Genomic DNA, 23,337 nt, shown 5'->3' with positions numbered 1-23,337 from the left:
TGCCCTTTCTTTTACACCTGTTGGGAACAAACATTGTCATCTGATGCTAGATGTGAAAAAGAGATAAACAAACGGATGGCCAGCTTTAACAAAATAGTAGAAATAGAAACATCTCACTTGACACCAAACTCAAGAGTTCTCAAGACCTATGTATGGTCTGTCCTACTCTACGGCTGGGAATGCTGGACTTGAAATAATCAACAACTGAGACAATTAGAGGAAACTGAAATGGGTTTTTCAGAAAAAATTTTCCATATATGATGAACTGAAAAGAAGTAATGAAGAGGTATTGGTGTTGGGAAAAACAAGAAGATCTGTGATTGCAACCATTCAAAGAGGCAGCTGAACATCTCATCAGAAAAGACAGCTTAGAAAAAGTGATGTTAACAGGAAAAGTAGTAGGAAAGAAAGCTCCAGCTCCAACATATATCAAAACATTTCTTATCGGAAATATCAATAATATCAAACTCATACATAGAGAAGACTAGAGAGCCCTGATCATTGATGCCTGCAAGCACGCCTCATACTCCATGATAATATTTAGGATTATGTACCATTACTCCGAATCAATACCCTTTATTTAACCAGGTCAAAACTCTTTGAGATTAAAATCTCTTTTCCAAGAGTGACCTGGCCAAGAGGGCAGCTAAAACAAAGTCCCAGAAATAAATCTAAGAAGAGAAGCAGCAGCAGTCACACACCACAACTCAAAACAAATGACTTGCATTTATTAACATCAAAAAGTATCAAATGTTTCAGTAAAAACAAGTACAATGCCCAATAGAAACAGTTTCTCTATCCTTTTAAATGCCCTGAAATTCCCCCCAAAGTGATCAGCTCAGGTAGCCTCAGTTCTTCCAAGACCATGGAGCAGCAAATCTGAAGGCTTTTTGTCCAAGATTTGTGTTGGCTCTAGTAACAAACATTATAATTATGTCCTGTCACCTTAAGCTGTAGCGACTGGAGTCTCTACACAGAAGAACACAAATATCTGGAACCAGACCAAGAAGTGATTTATATGTAAAACACAACCATAGAGAAAAATATGCGTACTGACAAAGACGGACAGTTTGCATACAAAGTGCAATGGTGGACAAGGTTATAAATCAAATCAAATCAAATCAACTTTATTTATAGAGCACATTTAAAATTTACCACAGGGGTAGCCAAAGTGCTGTACAATGAACAGGTTAAAAGATAAAACGAGTACCGAGCAAACACAACACAACACAAACAGAACACGATAAAAAAATAAATAATTAAAATAGAATTAATAAAAACATAAAAACATAAAAACAGGATCACAGCAGGTGTATTATGGGGCGCCATTGCAGGATGGATATCACTCAGTGTTAAAAGCCATGGAATAAAAGTATGTTTTTAAGAGAGATTTAAAAACAGGAAGAGAGGAGGCTTGTCTAACACTCAGGGGTAGGTCGTTCCAGAGCTTGGGAGCAGCAACGGCGAAAGCTCTGTCACCTCTAAGCTTCAGCCTTGTGTCAGGGACCGTCAACAGCAGCTGATCGGCTGATCTTAAGGATCGGGTGGGGCAGTAAGGCTGAAGGAGGTCGGAGAGATAGGTTGGCGCGAGGTTGTTTAGACATTTAAAAACAAATAAAAGGAGTTTAAAATGTATTCGGTATCGCACAGGGAGCCAGTGAAGGGACGCTAAAATAGGGGTATAACAACCGGTAAGGCACAGTGATTTACACCATCCAGTTTTTTCAAATAAGAGTAGGGTGCATTCATAAAAGGTAAGTCTCCATAATCTAGCAAAGGCATAAAAAAGGTCAGAATCAAGCGTTTCCTAACTTGTAATTTAAGAAAAATCCCAATTGAATTTTTTGTTTAACCACAAGTTTTTCAATGTGAGGTTTAAAAGACGAGTTGTCACCAATGACAATTCCCAACTACTTAGATGTTGTGACCATTTCAAGTTCAACCTTATGAGCAGTTGATATTTTTGGGTTGCTCAATGGCAGTCGTTTACCATTTGAAAATAACACCACCTTAGATTGTTGTGCATTTAGCCCTACTCTCAGGGACTGAACAACATCAAAAGCTGACTGTGGGAGCTCAAAGGTTCACGCAACAACGGGAGATGAACAATATATGACCGTGTCATCTGCGTAAAAATGGAACGAAGCATCTGACACATTATCACAGATAATAATTACATAAATGAAAAACAACGGACCCAATGTGGGACCCTGAGGTACACCGTTTAAAACAGAGAAGGACGAAGAGGATCGAGCATTGGTTTCTATCGGACAGGTAATTAGAAAAGCACTTGACATTATGCTGAAATAGGCCAATCCTGTCTGCCAGAATGATCTGGTTGACCGTGTCAAATGCTTTTGGCAGGTCGATAGATAGATCTGCACAATATTGTTTGCGATTCAATGCTTCAATAATGTCATTCACAACTTTGAAATCAGCGGTTATGGTGCTATGGCTCTTTCTAAAACCTGATTGATGTTCAGAAAGTAGACTATTGCTGTCTAAGAATTCTTTAACAAACTTTTCAAGAACTTTAGCTAAGACGCATAACTTAGAGACGGGTCTGTACTTATTAACAGCTGTTTTATTAACGGTAAAACAGGCTCATTTCCGAATGTTCGGAATCTCATCACTGGACAAAGAAAGATAAAAAAAATATGCGCAAGAGGTTCTGCAATAAAATCAACGGCTGAATTTAGAATGAAGTTTGTCAGGAACCTGCAGATTGACCAGGGTCCACTTGTAAAACTAATCGTATGAGATATGGAAGTGTGAAGTGATGGTGACATGCAGACCTTCTGAACGGCTGATTTGGATGTGGAGATAAGGAGTCAAAGAAGCAGTATGGCTGATTTGTCAGTCAGACTACATGAATCTTTCACAATGCAAGTTGGCAGATCTTTTGTGGTTTTACTTCCATAGGACATTTTTCTAGATTTTTGGGGATCATTTAAGCTACTAGTGGTTTGCGAAAGATAAAACTCAGACTTGGACTTCTTGACAAGAGAAGTACAGCGACTTCTGAGCTGCTTGAAAACCATCCAGTCAGCCTGGGATTTGGTTTTTGTCACCCTGGCCCTTCTTTCAGTGGACTGGACAGTCCAGGAGAGAACCAAGGATCATTTCTACTTTTCACTCTGAATGTACACAGAGGAGTATGTCTGTTTATAGTGTTGATAAATGCATGGTGAAAGTATTTCCAAGCCAACTCAACATGACTAAAAAGAGTCATCCTGGACCAATCAAAGAGCCAGAAATCATGATTAAAAAGTTTGTTCACAAAAATGCTGAAAATCACGTTTAAAAAGAATTTGTGGCCTCAGGCTTAGCTTGCCTAACAGTGGCGATAACACAGTGGTCACTTCAATCACTTGCAAAGATACCAATATCAGAATATGTATGAGGAGCATTTGTTCAAAAAAAGTGATGTGGGCATTTAAGAGTTGGCTGCTAATGAGCTGTGGAAGATTAAAGAGTCACAGGTTGATTTCAAACATAAGAAGAATGACAGCTGGGCCCTATAATGCAAAACAAGCTTTTCTTACTTATTGCTACTTGTTTTTGTGTATTTTCTCTTTTTTTTAATTTTTTATTAATCAGTCCAACAAAATAATACGGAATAATACAATAATAATACAATTCCAAACCCAAACCCGGCCCAGTAACATTCAGAACAGCAATCAATGGGGAGGACACACAAACATGACACAAAACAAACCAAAAGTAGTAGAACAAAAATGAATAATAACAGCATTATCAATATTAATAAGAATTCCAACATAGCAGTGATTAGACATCCCTCATTGACATTGTCATCACAGACATTTATTAGAAATGTAATAAAAACACGAAAAAAAAGAACAAAAGTGTGACAGAGACTTACACTAAGCACATTGTGTCCAATATTTACCACAAAGAAGTCATATTTTAGGTTAATTGAGTAGTTACATTGAAATAATGGATCCATCCATCCATCCATCCATCCATCTTCTTCCGCTTAGCCGAGGTCGGGTCGCGGGGGCAGCAGCCTAAGCAGGGAAGCCCAGACTTCCCTCTCCCCAGCCACTTTGTCCAGCTCCTCCCGGGGGATCCCGAGGCGTTCCCAGGCCAGCCAGGAGACATAGTCTTCCCAACGTGTCCTGGGTCTTCCCCGTGGCCTTCTACAGGTCGGACGTGCCCTAAACACCTCCCTAGGGAGGGGTTCGGGTGGCATCCTGACCAGATGCCCGAACCACCTCATCTGGCTCCTCTCCATGTGGAGGAGCAGCGGCTTTACTTTGAGCTCCTCCCGGATGACAGAGCTTCTTACCCTATCTCTAAGGGAGAGACCCGCCACCCGGCGGAGGAAACTCATTTGGGCCGCTTGTACCCGTGATCTTGTCCTTTCGGTCATAACCCAAAGCTCATGACCATAGGTGAGGATGGGAACGTAGATCGACCAGTATATTGAGAGCTTTGCCTTCCGGCTCAGCTCCTTCTTCACCACAACGGATCGATACAGCGTCCGCATTACTGAAGACGCCGCACTGATCCGCCTGTCGACCTCACGATCCACTCTTCCCTCACTCGTGAACAAGACTCCCAGGTACTTGAACTCCTCCACTTGGGGCAGGGTCTCCTCCCCAACCCGGAGATGGCATTCCACCCTTTACCGGGCGAGAACCATGGACTTGGACTTGAAGGTGCTGATTCTCATCCCAGTCGCTTCACACTCGAACCATTGCAGTGAGAGCTGAAGATCCTGGCCAGATGAAGCCATCAGGACCACATCATCTGCAAAAAGCAGAGACCTAATCCTGCAGCCACCAAACCGGATCCCCTCAACGCCCTGACTGCGCCTAGAAATTCTGTCCATAAAAGTTCAGAACAGAATGGGTGACAAAGGGCAGCCTTGGCGGAGTCCAACCCTCACTGGAAACGTGTCCGACTTACTGCCATCAATGCGGACCAAACTCTGACACTGATCATACAGGGAGCGGACTGCCACAATCAGACAGTCCGATGCCCCATACTCTCTGAGCACTCCCCACAGGACTTCCCGAGGGACACGGTCAAATGCCTTCTCCAAGTCCACAAAGCACATGTAGACTGGTTGGGCAAGCTCCCATGCACCCTGCTGAGAGTATAGAGCTGGTCCACAGTTCCACGACCAGGACCAAAACCACACGGATAATGGATCCCATATTCCAATATATGACTCATTATTATCTCAACTAAACTTCTTAGACTTTACTAAGCACTTATTTCTTCTGTCCTTTCAAGCTAGCTTAGCATTAGTTTTATTCCTGCTCGTCTGCGGCTCTCTTGCTCCATGTTTGCTATTTTCAGCCTCTATTTTTCCACTTCCACAGTCATGTAGACTTGTAAGAAATGTCGTTTATTTGCCGTATTTGAGGTTCTATTAAAGGGGCCCTCTAATGCAAAACAGACTTTGTTTTTGTGTATTTGAGATTTGCATAAATCCAGAAAATGTGAAATCGACGTGTGGAGGCATGGCGGAGATATTTATCAAATTGATCTTGCCTTCCTTCATACTTCCTCCAAACAGCACAATTAGTGACGTCACCAATTAGGAACATGGTCAGAAGATTATCCATATGATAGCTATCCGCCATTTTTAGTTCATGCGACAGCAAAATGGCCAAGATTGGACTCAAAGAAGGAACCGGCTGTCATGGTTGTATTAGCCAACACAGGACACCAGTCAAACCTCCAGTTCCATCTGAAGAAGTAACAAGTGCCTGGCTAACTTTCATGTGAAGAAGTGGCTTCTAGTCTTTGCCAGGAAGTGTCCTGTTTCACACACTAAAAGATGGATTTTCCGGAAAACTACTTTTAAAGGCGTGCTCCGTGACTACTATTTATGGCAATGGAGGAGACAATAAAACCGTAATTAACAACATTAAGTTAGAAATGTGTGAATGATTCGTTGGCAATGTTAACTCGAGTTGTGTAACTAGCTTAGCCTTCTACTTTAAGACAATAGCATCACTGTCCTCCGGCAAAATAAAGAATGATTTTCCTGCTTTTATTTGGATCAGTGCCTACTGTGTTTGGCAATGGACGAGTAAGGCATATAATCCGTTATTGCCTAAGTAGTTTAGCCTTTAGCCTGTGTTGTTTATAACTTGAAGCAGCTGTGCAGCAGAGTTATTGACATTATATTAAAGAGAAAAGCCTATTGTTGTCAATATACACATGTGCTGTACATGTATACGTCCAGGATCTGGCATTAGAAAGTTAGACTCTGCAGTAAGTGTATAGACCTGTACGTCAGCTGGGCGAACCTTCCTGGCTTTTGTCTGCCCACATCTGATCTTGCCATATCATCTGGGATGTTGTGTTGTGGTGATGTGCACAATCAAAGCTAGGAAGCTAAAAAGCTGACAGGCGGGTGCTGAGGACAGGACTAACAACTAACCCTCTGAAAGGGAGCAAAAAAGTGACTTGGAAATAAGTCTGTAAAACAAAATCAATGCACATTTTTCCCAGAAGAACCATCATTTCATTCTGTGCAGACCCCAAGGAGTTATTTTAAATGTAGGGAAAAAAAACACAATAGGACCTTTAACTTATGGACGTCCACAAACAGTGAGCAGTAGCTCGGACCAAACTGCCAAATATGAGCCAAGTGATCAATGTTTGTGATCAGCATTGATTGGCAAACCTTTCCACAACTATTGAACACCACTTGTGGCATCTTTTCTTCCCTGGGCGACGCACGGTACATGACGGACGTGACCAGGTTGGTAGAAGCTGGGGATCGAACCGGGAACCATGAGGTTGCTGGCACGGCCACTTTCCCAACTGCGCCACGTCGTACCCAGTGTTGTGTGACAAGAATGTGTAAACTCTGGGCTCAAGGAATAAACCATCATGTCATGTAGCCAGCGGACGTTGACAATTGCATGCAAGACTTGATCAGAGCAGAAGAGCACAGGGAAAAAGTTCAGACTTTCATCCGCTGCTCTAACACGGCAGCTTGGCCCTTTGGACCAGGCCTGGGCAATTATTTTGACACGGGGGGCCAAATTTAGAGAACAAAATGTGGGAAATTGTGTTAGATGTAAATATAAACGGAATACAATGATTTGCAAATCATTTTCAAGCCATATTCAGTTGAATATGCTACAAAGACAACATATTTGATGTTCAAACTGATAAACTTTGTTTTTTGCAAATAATCATTAACTTTAGAATTTGATGCCAGCAACACGTGACAAAGAAAAAGGTAGCAATAAATACTGATAAAGTTGAGGAATGCTCATCAAACACTTATTTGGAACATCCCACAGGTGTGCAGGCTAATTGGGAACAGGTGGGTGCCATGATTGGGTATAAAAACAGCTTCCCAAAAAATGCTCAGTCTTTCACAAACAAGGATGGGGCGAGGGTCACCACTTTGTCAACAAATGCGTGAGCAAATTGTTGAACAGTTTAAGAAAAACCTTTCTCAACCAGCTATTGCAAGGAATTTAGGGATTTCACCATCTACGGTTCGTAATATCATCAAAGGGTTCAGAGAATCTGGAGAAATCACTGCACGTAAGCAGCTAAGCCCGTGACCTTCCATCCCTCAGGCTGTACTGCATCAACAAGCGACATCAATGTGTAAGGGATATCACCACATGGGCTCAGGAACACTTCAGAAACCCACTGTCAGTAACTACAGTTGGTCGCTACATCTGTAAGTGCCAGTGAAAACTCTCCTATGCAAGGCGAAAACCGTTTATCAACAACACCCAGAAACGCCGTCCGCTTTGCTGGGCCTGAGCTCATCTAAGATGGACTGATACAAAGTGGAAAAGTGTTCTGTGGTCTGACGAGTCCACATTTCAAATTGTTTTTGGAAACTGTGGACGTCGTGTCCTCCGGACCAAAGAGGAAAAGAACCTTCCGGATTGTTATAGGCGCAAAGTGTAAAAGGCAGCATCTGTGATGGGTTGGGGGTGTATTAGTGCCCAAGACATGGGTAACTTACACATCTGTGAAGGCACCATTAATGCTGAAATTTACATACAGGTTTTGGAGCAACATATGTTGCCATCCAAGCAACGTTACCATGGACGCCGCTGCTTTTTTCAGCTTGAGTCATACCAAAGACTATAAAAATGGGAGCCATTACCTCCCTGCTTGGCACTCAGCATCAAGGGTTGGAATTGGGGGTTAAATCACCAAAAATGATTCCCGGGCGCTGCACCGCTGCTGCCCACTGCTCCCCTCACCTCCCAGGGGGTGAACAAGGGATGGGTCAAATGCAGAGGACAAATTTCACCACACCTAGTGTGTGTGTGACAATCATTGGTACTTTAACTTTTTAAGACAATGCCAAGCCATGTGTTACATCAACGTGGCTTCATAGTAAAAGAGTGCGGGTACTAGACTGGCCTGCCTGTAGTCCAGACCTGTCTCCCATTGAAAATGTGTGGCGCATTATGAAGCCTAAAATAGCACAACGGAGACCCCCGGACTGTTGAACAACTTAAGCTGTACATCAAGCAAGAATGGGAAAGAATTCCACCTGAGAACCTTCAAAAATGTGTCTCCTCAGTTCCCAAACCTTTACTGAGTGTTGTTAAAAGGAAAGGCCATGTAACACAGTGGTGAACATGCCCTTTCCCAACTACTTTGTCACGTGTTGCAGCCATGAAATTCTAAGTTAATTATTATTTGCAAAAAAAAAATAAAGTTTATGAGTTTGAACATCAAATATGTTGTCTTTGTAGCATATTCAACTGAATATGGGTTGAAAAGGATTTGCAAATCATTGTATTCCGTTTATATTTACATCTAACACAATTTCCCAACTCATATGGAAACGGGGTTTGTACTTGAAAATAAAGAATGTGGGATTTACAATATTAACTATAAATGATAAAATACTGAATATTGACAACATATGAACGTCACTCACCCTCTCCATCCACATATTTTACAGTCTAGCAAAACGCAACAAAAATGCAAGAAACACAGCAAAATATGAACGTGAAGGGTCACTAAGCTACAGAACTTTGTTGTAAAAATTTCCTTCCGCATCTGTCCCTGACACCCGCATTTCAGGCTGGCCGCTCTGGAAACACTCTGTGGAAACGCTCCCCACCCACACTGCTTGGTGCCTCGTCACTTATATTACCATAGTAACTAATTAGATGACCATAGTAACTAATTAGATGACCATAGTAACTAATTAGATGACCATAGTAACTAGTATATCATGCAAAAGTGCAGATTGTGACCATTGAAAGACTTAGTATAGTTGAAGACTTACAGGCATTTGAAAACATCACTACACATCATAATGGCAGCTACACTTTACATCTTAAGGATGTAGAAAAAAATATTGAGAATGTCTGGCGGGCCAGATTGAAAAGCTTAACGGGCCTTAATTTGCCCAGGTCTGCTTTGGACAGTGCGGGCATGACCGGCCAGTGAGAAGTCAGCACTCTCACAAATGCTCGTCTCCATCAATAAACGGCAGTCATGTGCCAGTGGTCAAGTTCTGCCACACCAAACTCGGGCGGTATAGCTCGGTTGGTAGAGTGGCCGTGCCAGCAATTTGATGGTTCCAGGTTCGATCCCCGCTTCCGCCATCCTAGTCACTGTTGTTGTGTCCTTGGGCAAGACACTTGACCCACCTGCTCCCAGTGCCACCCACACTGCTTTAAATGGAACTTAGATATTGGCTTTCACTATGTAAAAGTGCTTTGAGTCACTAGAGAAAAGCGCTAAATAAATAAAATGTAGACTTCAGAATTCACTTCCCTCACAGACCTGGCTTTGTGCCCTGGTCGTAAAAAGGCTTACCACCAAGTTGGGTCATGGAATTGCCATCAAAGATGTCCAAGGGGTCTGTCTGTCTTGGAACTCGTTAGGCTTGTAACAATAATAATGATAACTGCACTTTGATAAACTCATGTACTGATTGGCACTAACTCGCTAGCTTAAAGGGGAACATTATCAGCAGACCTATGTAAGCGTCAATATATACCTTGATGTTGCAGAAAAAGACCATATATTTTTTTAACCGTTTTCCGAACTCTAAATGGGTGAATTTTGGCGAATTAAACGCCTTTCTAATATTCGCTCTCGGAGCGATGACGTCACAACGCGGCGTCACATCGGGAAGCAATTCGCCATTTTCTCAAACACCGAGTCAAATCAGCTCTGTTATTTTCCGTTTTTTTTCGACTGTTTTCCGTACCTTGGAGACATCATGCCTCGTCGGTGTGTTGTCGGAGGGTGTAACAACACCAACAGGGACGGATTCAAGTTGCACCAGTGGCCCAAAGATGCCAAAGTGGCAAGAAATTGGACGTTTGTTCCGCACACTTTACCGACCAAAGCTATGCTACGACAGAGATGGCAAGAATGTGTGGATATCCTGCGACACTCAAAGCAGATGCATTTCCAACCATAAAGTCAAAGAAATCTGCCGCCAGACCCCCATTGAATCTGCCGGAGTGTGTGAGCAATTCAGGGACAAAGGCCCTCGGTAGCACGGCAAGCAATGGCGGCAGTTTGTTCCCGCAGACGAGCGAGCTAAACCCCCTGGATGTCTTGGCTCACACCGTCCCTTATGCCACCGAAGATGATCAAGAGAAGAATATCCACCCTAGCTTCCCTGGCCTGCTGACATCAACTCCAAAACTGGACAGATCAGCTTTAAGGAAAAGAGAGCGGATGAGGGTATGTCTACAGAATATATTAATTGATGAAAACTTTATTCATTACTCGCGGTTTTACGTAAATTATTATACATAAACTGTGTTTACCAATAATTTAGCTTAAAAACATTACAACACTTAAAAACAAACACATACCAATCGTTGGCTAGAAGGCGATCGCCGAATTGGTCCTCGCTTTCTCCCGTGTCGCTGGCTGTCGTGTCGTTTTCGTCGGTTTCGCTTGCATACGGTTCAAACCGATATGGCTCAATAGCTTCAGTTTCTTCTTCAATTTCGCTTAAGCCGCTGAAATCCGAGTCTGAATCCGAGCTAATGTCGCTATACCTTGCTGTCCGTCCGCCATGTTTGTTTGTGTTGGCATCACTGTGTGACGTCACAGGAAAATGGACGGGTGTTTATAACGATGGTTAAAATCAGGCACTTTGAAGCTTTTTTTAGGGATATTGCGTGATGGGTAAAATTTTGAAAAAAACTTCGAAAATAAAATAAGCCACTGGGAACTGATTTTTAATGGTTTTAACCCTTCTGAAATTGTGATAATGTTCCCCTTTAAATGCTAGCATGAAAACAGGAGTCATTAACATCTTTCCCCATTTAAAAAAAGACATACCTAAACATGTATAAAACACATGACTGTCGGAGCAACTCAGGTATCCAATTGTGTAGATTGAACATACAAGCTTAGCACACGGTGACCACAGACGTGTTTTTGTGGTGCGTTCAAGGACCGCAGAACAGAGTAAGACGACACAACATTGGCCAGGAATAATAAATATTAACAGATTATTGTTTACACACTTTTCATTGAAATACATATTAAAATGCCCAAGTATTTAAAACAATAAACGCTTCGCCATTCCAACAGATAAAATACTAGGACTAAGATATTATCAGTAAAGAATAAGAAACACAAAACGTGTATTTAAGTTGTTTTAGAAACACTCGCTTGAAAGATTTCCGTGTGTGTATAAATACTATTTGAGCACATTCCACAATACTGCCATAATAAAGACAACAACAGTGACATAAACATTGTCATATGAGAGCTCCACAATAAAGTACCGTAAATTCCGGACTATGAGGCTCTACTTTTTTCCTACATTTTGAACCATGCGACTTATAAAACCATACAGATAACATTTGACTAGTTGGAAAAACCAAGCAAATACACTGAAAAGGTGTTTTATTGTTTGGGATATAGTGCCATCTTTTGGACGAGTTGGCTCACTGCAAGTGCTGCTGTGTCCTTCAATTTAGAGCTTTCAACCGGACGTAGAAGTGGCGTTCCATCTTCTAGCCGTCCATAACATTCCCACTCTTATGGATTTTTTTTTTAATTCATCACTCCAAACCATGTTTGTAAGTTTTACTATATAACTAAAACAATTCTTACTTACCGTATTTTCCGCACTATAAGGCGCACCGGATTATTAGCCGCACCTTCAATGAATGGCATATTTCATAACTTTGTCCACCAATAAGCCGCCCCGGACTATAAGCCGCGCCTACGCTGCGCTAAAGGGAATGTCAAAAAAACAGTCAGATAGGTCAGTCAAACTTTAATAATATATTAAAAACCAGCGTTCTAACAACTCTGTTCACTCCCAAAATGTACGCAAATGTGCAATCACAAACATAGTAAAATTCAAAATAGTGCAGAGCAATAGCAACATAATGTTGCTCGAACGTTAATGTCACAACACACAAAATAAACATAGCGCTCACTTTCTGAAGTTATTCTTCATTCGTAAATCCTTCGTCTTCGGTGTCCGAAGTGAAAAGTTGGACAAATGTGAGATCCAAAATGGCCGGTTCCGTCTCGTCGAAGTCATCGGAGTCAGTGTCACTGTTATCCAGCAGTTCTGTGAATCCTGCCTTCCGGAAAGCTCGGACCACAGTTGTGACCGAAATATCTGCCCAGGCATTTACGATCCACTGGCAGATGTTGGCGTCGTCTGGCGCTGCCTGCCTGTCTTAGTGAAGGTGTGTTCGCCTTCTGTCATCCACTGTTCCCACGCAGTTAGCAGTCTAGCTTCGAATGCCCTGTTGACACCAATATCTAGCGGCTGGAGGTCTTTTGTCAATCCACCCGGAATGACGGCGAGTATTGAATTAAGCGCGTAAGCGTGTCTCTTAACGTGATGTTATGAGCTAGCAAATATAACAACTACACTACCCAGCATGCAACGATAGTTACGAGCATGCGCGGTAGCCCTGAGAAGCGTTGTATGCTGGCAGTTAGAATGTGGTTATGAGCACGCTGTGAGTAAACGTTGAGAACTCAGTTAACACGCCTCGTCTGCATTATTTATAATTAGACAGACAACACACTTAATAGGAGCCATTTTGGGGTCTTTACATAAACACACAAATGGAAATGAAACGTCACATATCCCAGCATGCACCGCGCGCTTCTTCGTCATCCACTGTTCCCACGCAGTTAGCAGTCTAGCTTCGAATGCCCTGTTGACACCAATATCTAGCGGCTGGAGGTCTTTTGTCAATCCACCCGGAATGACGGCGAGTATTGAATTAAGCGCGTAAGCGTGTCTCTTAACGTGATGTTATGAGCTAGCAAATATAACAACTACACTACCCAGCATGCAACGATAGTTACGAGCATGCGCGGTAGCCCTGAGAAGCGTTGTATGCTGGCAGTTAGAATGTGGTTATGAGCACGCTGTGAGTAAACGTTGAGAACTCAGTTAACACGCCTCGTCTGCATTATTTATAATTAGACAGACAACACACTTAATAGGAGCCATTTTGGGGTCTTTACATAAACACACAAATGGAAATGAAACGTCACATATCCCAGCATGCACCGCGCGCTTCTTCGTCATCCACTGTTCCCACGCAGTTAGCAGTCTAGCTTCGAATGCCCTGTTGACACCAATATCTAGCGGCTGGAGGTCTTTTGTCAATCCACCCGGAATGACGGCGAGTAGTGAATTAAGCGCGTAAGCGTGTCTCTTAACGTGATGTTATGAGCTAGCAAATATAACAACTACACTACCCAGCATGCAACGATAGTGACGAGCATGCGCGGTAGCCCTGAGAAGCGTTGTTGTATGCTGGCAGTTAGAATGTGGTTATGAGCACGCTGTGAGTAAACGTTGAGAACTCAGTTAACACGCCTCGTCTGCATTATTTATAATTAGACAGACAACACACTTAATAGGAGCCATTTTGGGGTCTTTACATAAACACACAAATGGAAATGTAACGTCACATATCCCAGCATGCACCGCGCGCTTCTTCTTCTTCCGGGGGCGGGTGGTTGCTTACAGTACAAGAAGAAGCGCTTCCTGTTCTATGGGGGCGGGTGCTTACCTTGGCGGTTGCTTGCGTAGAAGAAGAAGCGCTTCCTGCTCTACCGGGAAAAAAGATGGCGGCTGTTTACCGAAGTTGCGAGAACGAAACTTTATGAAAATGAATCTTAATATTTATCCATATATAAAGCGCACCGGGTTAAAAGCCGCACTGTCAGCTTTTGAGTAAATTTGTGGTTTTTAGGTGCGGCTAATGGTGCGGAAAATACGGTACTAAAGTGTCCCATGTGTGATGTCTGTAAGAGTGTTTTCATGCATATTTGCGTCACTAGCATTATCTAATATGCTAACATGTTTACGAGTGTCTGTGTTAGTTAAAGTTAAGTTAAAGTAGCAATGATTGTCACACACACACTAGGTGTGGTGAAATTTGTCCTCTGCATTTGACCCATCACCCTTGTTCACCCCCTGGGAGGTGAGGGGAGCAGTGGGCAGCAGCTTTGGCCACACCCAGGAATCATTTTTGGTGATTTAACCCCCAATTCCAAGCCTTGATGCTGAGTGCCAAGCAGGGAGGTAATGGCTCCCATTTTTATAGTCTTTGGTATGACTCGGCCGGGGTTTGAACTCACAACCTACCCATCTCAGGGCGGACACTCTAACCACTAGGCCACTGAGCAGGCTGTTAGTAGTTAGTATTATTACCTTACAATGGCATTCTTTTTGTATTGTTTCAGTCTCACAAACTCCTCAGTAAATTCAGCAAAACGTCAACGTGGAGTTATTGAGTCTGTTTAGCTGAGTGGAGAGCGAGCTTGCACAGCTAGTGGCTCCATGACCATGACTTCTGTTTTGTTTCATCAGCCCTTTTACTGCCGTGTAACAATTAAGGTATGTAAATAAACATTTAGAGAATATTTATGTGTAAATAGCTCATTTCACAGCGTATATATCTGTGGTGAATATATGGAAACATTATTTTCCCCCCCTTAAAATGCAGTTAACATAACGGTCCTATAGTCCGGAAAAGAGTGTATTGGTGTCCCTAGACTTTTGCAGATGTAAAAGAGGTGTGAGAGGTCTGGCACACTTCATCTTTATTGACCTCCATCTTCAGTGAAGTACGCCGTCGCTCTTGCAACAGAAAGTGTGGCGGAGATGTTTCTACTCCTTCCAAAGTAAACATCATTTAACACACTTGAAGTCACTTCCGCCATGAAGTCACTCCCTTGGCAATCTTCCTCCTCGCTGATTGTAAGTCATGTATATTTTATTCACCTTCTAACATGCAAAGCCCAAATTTGGGTCATCCACAGCAACCCGACAGTCTTATCTTATCGATACAATCAAGTGGGGATTTGTCACATATGACCTTGTTCAACTTCACACGTCTCATTCCTGTGCTGCAATAAAAGAGTGAATGTTAAAGTGAATAGTCACAGCTGTCTCCTGCTCGCACGCAACCTTGCCAGTAAGTCTGGGGGCCTTTTTAATGCTCTATAAAGTAGACAGACCTCTCTACGCCCTAATTCCTCACTCTGCGTCAGTCCGCCACTGCAACACCTATACATACTGTACGCTGATGACCAACATACTGTACGCTGATGACCAACATACTGTACGCTGATGACCAACCTACTGTACGCTGATGACCAACATATTGTACACTAGGGGTGTAACGGTACACAAAATTTCGGTTCGGTACGTACCTCGGTTTAGAGGTCACGGTTCGGTTCATTTTCGGTACAGTAAGAAAACAACAAAATATACATTTTTTGGTTATTTATTTAGCAAATTTGTAAACAATGGCTTTATCCTTTTAACATTGGGAACACTATAATAATTCTGCCCACGTTAATCAACATTAAACTGCCTCAAGTTGTTGCTCAGATTAAATAAAATGACAAAACTTTTCTTCTACATATAAAAAGTGCAACATTAAACAGTTTCAAGTCAACTCATCATGCTTCATTTATTACAGCATTTTGGAAGCCTGTAGTTTATTTTTATTATGTAAATGTTATATTTTTATCAACATGTGATAGCAGGGACCCTGCCATTCAAAACTAGGCTGCTCCATTACTAATGATTAATGTAACTATAGCTGAAAAAATAGTACAATAACAATAGGAGAGACTATTCATCCCTGAACACCATGGAGTTCATGTAGGCTTAATGATGCACTTACATTATTATATCAACTATCAGAGACAGAAACTCTTCATTTAACATAATGTCCTTTTTTGCTGCTTCAACACAGCTCAATCAACACAGAAAAAGGTCAAGTGAAATAACAGACAGGGCTTTGCTGTCCGTAACACACACACCGCAAAATGAGCTAACGTTACGCTATAAGCTAATTAGCCTTCATCTCAAGCCAGGACTGCGAGCGAGCTGAGCTGCCTTTTATATTTCTAGAAGGTCAACGGGCTCATAGTGATGTTACTAGTAGTTGACTGGGAGGTGTTTATTATCATTTGGGAGAGTCCGCTGCCTGATGATTACCTGCTAAACGCTAAGCACTGACTACATGCGCTCTGAATACGCACTGCTGATTGGCTGTTACCGCTCTGTGTGTAACCAATCAGATGGTTGTGTGGGTGGGACAATGCTGGGTGCTGTGTAGAGGACTGACAGAGACAGAGACAGAGGCAGAAGGAAGTGGAGGCGGCTACTTAATATGTTCGTGTGGAAACTTGTTCGGTACACCTCCGAACTGAACCGAAACCCCCGTACCGAAACGGTTCAATACAAATACACGTACCGTTACACCCCTACTGTACGCTGATGACCAACATACTGTACTGACCAGGAGACCTGCAGCCCAGCTAGTCAGTTCTCCAGCATGAAAACCCTAACACCAATTAGAATTGACTGTTGTCTTCTCACACTTGTATTGCACTGAATCTGACATTTTAGCTGCATGAAAGGAAAACATTGTTTTAAAAAAGGAGCTCTTGACTTTTATTGTAATGCTCCAAACTCACACTTCTAGTCCTCATGGGACCGAAGACTTTGTCATTTAACTCCGTAATATCAATTGCAAAACAACGTCTGGTCTGCAAAGTGCCCGCTGCAGTAGTACCAGAAACCACAGAACTTGTACATGCCTTGTTTCTGGTTCTATTTACATTTGACTTTTGGACTATCACCGCCTTTTGCAATGAAAAATAATCTGTCTGTGTGCAGCTCCACTAATGGACATTGCAGTGTTACTTTCAAAGGCAAAATTAAAGTATTGCTAGAAACATAATTTTATATGGGACTTTATGTATAGTACATGTTCCAAAAAGAAAAAAGCATAAAACAGCAGCAGAATTAGAGATTTACAAGTCAAAGTGATGAAGCTTAGTGTTACGCTCATGACTTGGTGTAACTACACATTACCCTTTAAGATGAAGCCAATTGCATTTTATTGATATTTGAAATGTATTCAATGTTTATAAATGAATATTTAAATATACTAAATGTAAAAAAGGGAATAAATATTCAAAATAAGATCATTAAATGAAATCTAGTTTGGTTACGCCATACTTGCCAACCCTCCCGGATTTTCCGGGAGACTCCCGAAATTCAGCACCTCTCCCGAAAACCTCCCGGGACAAATTTTCTCCCGAAAATCTCCCGAAATTCAGGCGGACTACGCTAACCCACAATATAAATAGCGTACCTGCCCAATCATGTTATAACTGTAGAAGGATGGAGGGCGAGTTCTTGGTTTCTTATGTGGGTTTATTGTTAGGCAGTTTCATTAACGTCCTCCCAGCGCGGTAACAACACACAACAACAGCAGTCACGTTTATTTCTACCGTAAAGCAGTTCGTCTGCCGTAAACAGCAATGTTGTGACACTCTTAAACAGGACAATACTGCCATCTAGTGCATTTGATGAAAGCTCTTTTGTGCGTGCCACACAGCAATGCATCATCAGAGAGGGTGTTCAGCATGGTTAGAAAAATAGTGACAGAGAATAGAACAAGGATGGACAATTCAACCCTTAACTCAACAATGAGTAGATGAGTGTTATGTGTGTGTATATGTGTAAATAAATGAACACTGAAATTCAAGTATTTATTATATATATATATATATATATATATATATATAATAAAATAAATATATATTTATAGCTAGAATTCACTGAAAGTCAAGTATTTCTTATATATATATATATATATATTTTTTTTATATATATATATATATATATGAAATATTTGACTTAGTATTTCGTCAAGTATTTCTTATATATATATATATATATATATATATATATATATATATATATATATATATATATATATATAATAAAATAAATATATGTTTATAGCTAGAATTCACTGAAAGTCAGGTATTTCATATATATATATATATATATATATATATATATATATATATATATATATATATATATATATATATATATATGAAATACTTGACTTAGTATTTCGTCAAGTATTTCTTATACATATATATATACAGTATATGAAATACTTGACTTGGTGAATTCTAGCTGTAAATATACTCCTCCACTCTTAACCACGGTCTTGAGGTCTCAAGGTTGGCAAGTATGGGTTACGCCATCATGAGCGCAACACAAGGTTTTAAAATTTCAACTACAATTCTAAATAAGATGTCAAAAGCAAACTGAAATCAAATACAGCTTAAAGATTGATCAATACCTATTTATGATGATTTATCAAAATATAAAAGAAATATACCTGAACAGAACGCTCATGATGGTTACACCAAAAAGTAACGCTATGAATCGCGTTTTTCCAAGTTTTGGGGGCATTTTTATGCTATTTCCAAGCATCTCCTTTTTATTATCCTTGATTTTAAATAGTCAAACTAATGCATATTATATATGCATGCCCTAGTAAACAAAACAAAAAGTCATATTTATTTTGATGCAGGTGGGTGCGAATGTAGCCATTACCAGAGCTGTACACTTATATAAATCGATCTTCATTTATGGGTTGTGAGGTCCCCACATTGTTGGAAGTCCATGGGAAGAGGTGTTGACTTCATATACAATGTTGTGTTTGTAAGTACATGAATTGAATTGAGCAGGAATATTACTAGCATGTATTTCCACTCCATTAGTTAGTATGAAACTTGTACATAAACCAGGACTTTCTAATGATTCACTTTTAGTCACATTTAGTATGAATCATGATTAATCAGGCGATTCATCACTTGCATGATTCAAATTTGCTGAAGAAAAGAACCCAATATTTGTACACAGATGCAAATTTATTGTCAGGACCTTTTTAATCGTTTTATTTGTCGTTTTTTTTTTTTGCACAAAACGTGTTAAGTTTTATCTGAAGTTCTTTTCTGAATGTATTTTGGAGTGAAATGTGTCACAAGTCTCCTCACTCACTTTGGGACTGACGCATGCATCCATTTGATCGCTGACCGTGTCCGTTAAGGTAAACAAGCTTGTACCGTCTAAATAAATTGCATGACTAATCATTAATGCAATAAATGTTGTGATTAATCACATGAGTTAACTTTTGGTAACACTTTAGTATGGGGAACATATGAACCATTAATTAGTTGCCTATTAACGGGGTTAGGTTTGAGGGTAGGGTCGGGGTTGGGGTTGGGGTTAGGGTTAGGGAAGACTTAGTTAATGGTTTACTGGTTGTATCATAAGGCCATGCAGAATAAGTACTTAATAATGACTAATTAACAGCCAATATGTTACTAATTTGCATGTTAATAAGCAACTAATTAATGGTTCATATGTTCCCCATACTAAAGTTTTACCTAACTTTTTAATCTTGACAGCCCTAATATATATTTTAGGTCAGTGTTTCTTAACCGTTGTGGTTGTTCGGCTGTGTACTCAGATGTAATACACTTTTCCACCACCGGTGGCAGTAGTGACAATATCCAGCAGCTAAAATCATAAAGAAGTTTCTTTGGCACAAAAATTATGACTAAAGTGTTAAAGCTGTATTTTCATTCACACTTATTATTTATTATATTTTTATTTATTTATAATCTAATTATGCATAATTGCATGGAAAATTATTTTTCATTAGTCCCTTTTTTTTGTAATCCGCCTGACCTAAGCCTTAATAATAATCTTTGTGACTAAGATATGCTTTTATAGCATTTAACAAGGTTAAACTGTAAGTAACTCAGATATAAATATTGGATGTGATTAAAATCAAGAGTAAGATGACTAATTCACTGCTAATATTTTATCGGGCCCCTCTGTAGCGGAAAAGTTTGGCCCCGACGTCAACACGGTTGTGAAGTTCCAACAAAGAGTGTGGAAAAGGCTGCTTTAAGTCTTTAAAAGTGTGTGACTATGTTGTGTTTATGGTTGACTGCTGTTTACATCCTATTAGTCCAAATATTAGGCTTGACTAGGATTGATTCTTCCAAAAAGACGAGCGGGTCCACTCCCTAGAACACGTCCACATAGCTCCAGGGGAGAAACCCAAGACCTGTACCTGCACAAAGACCCAGGAATGGTTGTCTTCCCACACGTCACATGACTCCTCCTAAACCAAACTGGCTTCATTGACAACTTTGTGTGTGCAATGTCACGCTTACCACTTGGCCAACACTCCAACTTGCTGTAATCTTTAGTCTGGCGGGTTATGCAAAAGTGAAAAGTTTCCTACCGTAAGAAAGGCAACCATAGCATCGGCCGGGTAGTATCCAACAGAGTCGACATGAAGGTCATCTCATTCTAGGACAGAATCCTTGGGCCAAAACTTCTCTCACTGAGGAGGGCTGCAGTCTGCCTGCCTGCCTGCCTGCCGCTCTGCTTCTGGAGCGGAGAGGATCAGGGTGTGTAATTCTCTCTCTCTCTCTCTCTTTCTCTCTCTCTCTCTCTCCCTCTCCCTCCCTCCCTCTCTCACCCCTTCCAACATAATCCACACACTCTCTCTGATGCGGGACAGATGGCCTCCGTGCGCCCAAAAGTCCACCCTGATTATCCTAAAAGTGCGCAGGTGCAGTCAGGAGGATCTCGCGTAGGAGGAAGGGGGTGGGTTAATTATTTTTGCAAAGCAGTCTGCTGAAAATGGTGAAAAGCGCCACTCTGTGTGGCAACCCAGGCTGTGGTCAAAGTTGGAATTGCCACAAAACACATTTTAAGACATTCAACACTCTAGAAGTGGTTAGTACATCCTCCCGAGTTTTTGTCAGGTTTCATGCGTCAGGTAAACCACGACGAATGGGGCCGTATGAATCCCCTTCATACTGTATGGGTTGTGCTCCAATTAAAGATCGACCGATATGGGTTTTTTTAGGGCCAATACCCATTATTAGTAGTCAAGGAGGCCGATATCTGATATTTGCAGTAAAAGTTATGAAAACATGAATATTATATGTCAGTAAACAAAGCTTGAAGTTGTTTTTTGAACATTATTTTTTAGGAAAGGTGAGACCAGTAGTGACATAATGTTTGATGTTGTGTTTAATTTATCATCAAACACCTTTATTACGTGTGTCTAAGAGGAACATTTTATTTCTAAATTCGGCAAATTGGTCAAAATATGACATTTGTCTACATCACAATAACTCATCTACTCCATTTTATACACTTTTATACAACTTTATGGATTTAATACATTGCAAGGTTTCTGGAATGTTGTCAACATTTACATAAAAACAATTCTGGGCTCCTTCACGTTGATTATACATTTTTCAACATGGCTGACATAATTTCTTACAGAAAGTATGAGAATGTGTGAGCTGCTGCCTTTTGACATTTTGATTGATTGATGGATTGAAACTTGTATTAGTAGATTGCACAGTACAGTACATATTCCCTACAATTGACCACTAAATGGTAACACCACAATAAGTTTTTACACTTTTAAGTCCTCGTTAATCAATTCATGGTACAAATATATACTATCATCATAATACAGTCATCACACAAGTTCATCATCAGAGTATATACATTGAATTATTTACATTATTTACAATCCGGGGGGTGGGATGAGGAGGGGGGAGGGTGTTAGTCAAGGGTTGTAGTTGCCTGGAGGTGTTCTTTTAGTGCGCTTTTGAAGGAGGATAGAGATGCACTTTCTTTTACACCTGTTGGGAGTGCATTCCACTTTGATGTGGCATAGAAGGAGAATGAGTTAAGACCTTTGTTAGATGGGAATCTGGGTTTAACGTGGTTAGTGGAGCTCCCCCTGGTGTTGTGGTTATGGCGGCCTCACCTTCTTTACTGATATAATCATCTCATATTTGTCAAGATATTCACACAAAGTTTCATGTGCATCCATCTCCGTCACATTTTTATTTGATTGAATGACGGAACATGAAACTGGTGGCGCTCCTTTAATGAGCCCACGTTCCGAGTGTTGCGGACGGCGGCCCGTCGAGGGACTCCATCGCCGCATTAGCTAAAGCAAACAAAACAAACAAATCAGGAAGATGCCAGGAAAGAAGGACAAAAACTGGATTTCTGGTTTTTGTAACATTTTTAATGTTTGCTGTATTTGTCAGGAAAATAACAATAGTGGGGGTGAGCCACATGGATTGTAGAATAGTTATAGCTTTAATTTATAGACACTTTTCTGGACACTCATGGTTTTCACAGAAACTGTACAAGTAGCGCCATGTACAGTTTTGGAAATGGACTACAACACTATGCTAGTTGAAAAGTTTTCTACTGGATCTTTTTTGTTGTCCACAGCTCTGTCTCTGTGCTCCATAACCCCACTGGAGCAGCATGGTAGGGTTTGGGTCTTGGAAACAAAACCTAGTCCATACTAGGGTTGTCCCGATACCAATCATTTTTAGGGCCCGCAATGGCCCATTGCAAAAGGACTCCCAAAGGGAGTCCTTATGCAATAGGACATAAGGACCTATTGTTATTCGTTCGTTTTATTCTTTATTATTCTTCCGCCGCCTCTTCGAGCACTAATTTGACCCACTTAACATGCTTCAAAACTCACCATATTTGACCCACACATCAGGACCTGCGAAAATTGTCTTTTAATAAAAAAAAAAAACTGCAAAAATCAAAATTGCGCTCTAGCGCCCCCTAGGAAAAAAAAAACTAGACTGCCTGTAACTCCCACTAGGAAGGTCGGAAAGACATGAAACAAAATCCTCTATGTAGGTCTGACTCAGACCTAACTTTCATAATGGTACATTCTCGGGCTAAAATCAACAGGAAGTTGGCAATTCCCCCTTCAAGACAAAAAAGTACTAAAAACAGTCACTTTTGCCTCTTTGAGCTGTAATTTGACCCCCTTAACATGCTTCAAAACTCACCGAACTTAACACACACATCAGGACTGGCTAAAACTGTGATCTAATGAAAAAACCTAACCCCAAATCTAAAAATTGTGCTCTACAGCAATTTTTTAATAAAACGCACAAAAAACTGCTCCTCGG

General features: G+C 40.9%; 1 protein-coding gene across 1 annotated transcript in view; it reads right to left on the bottom strand.

Moving 5' to 3' along the window:
- ntf3 (neurotrophin 3) overlaps window positions 1-20,733 on the bottom strand; it is a 118,006-nt gene extending 97,273 nt beyond the window's left edge. Inside the window, exon 1 of the mRNA XM_061961338.2 lies at window positions 20,598-20,733. Coding sequence (XP_061817322.1) covers window positions 20,598-20,615 — 18 coding nt within the window. The 5' untranslated portion in view covers window positions 20,616-20,733. The remainder of the gene's footprint in view (window positions 1-20,597) is intronic.
- Between the last annotated feature and the right edge of the window lie 2,604 nt (window positions 20,734-23,337).

This window comes from Nerophis lumbriciformis, linkage group LG05 (genome assembly GCF_033978685.3).
Source record: "Nerophis lumbriciformis linkage group LG05, RoL_Nlum_v2.1, whole genome shotgun sequence".
Taxonomy (NCBI): domain Eukaryota; kingdom Metazoa; phylum Chordata; class Actinopteri; order Syngnathiformes; family Syngnathidae; genus Nerophis; species Nerophis lumbriciformis.
Note: the sequence above shows the minus strand (reverse complement) of the source record. Positions and strands in the feature narration are given on the sequence as shown.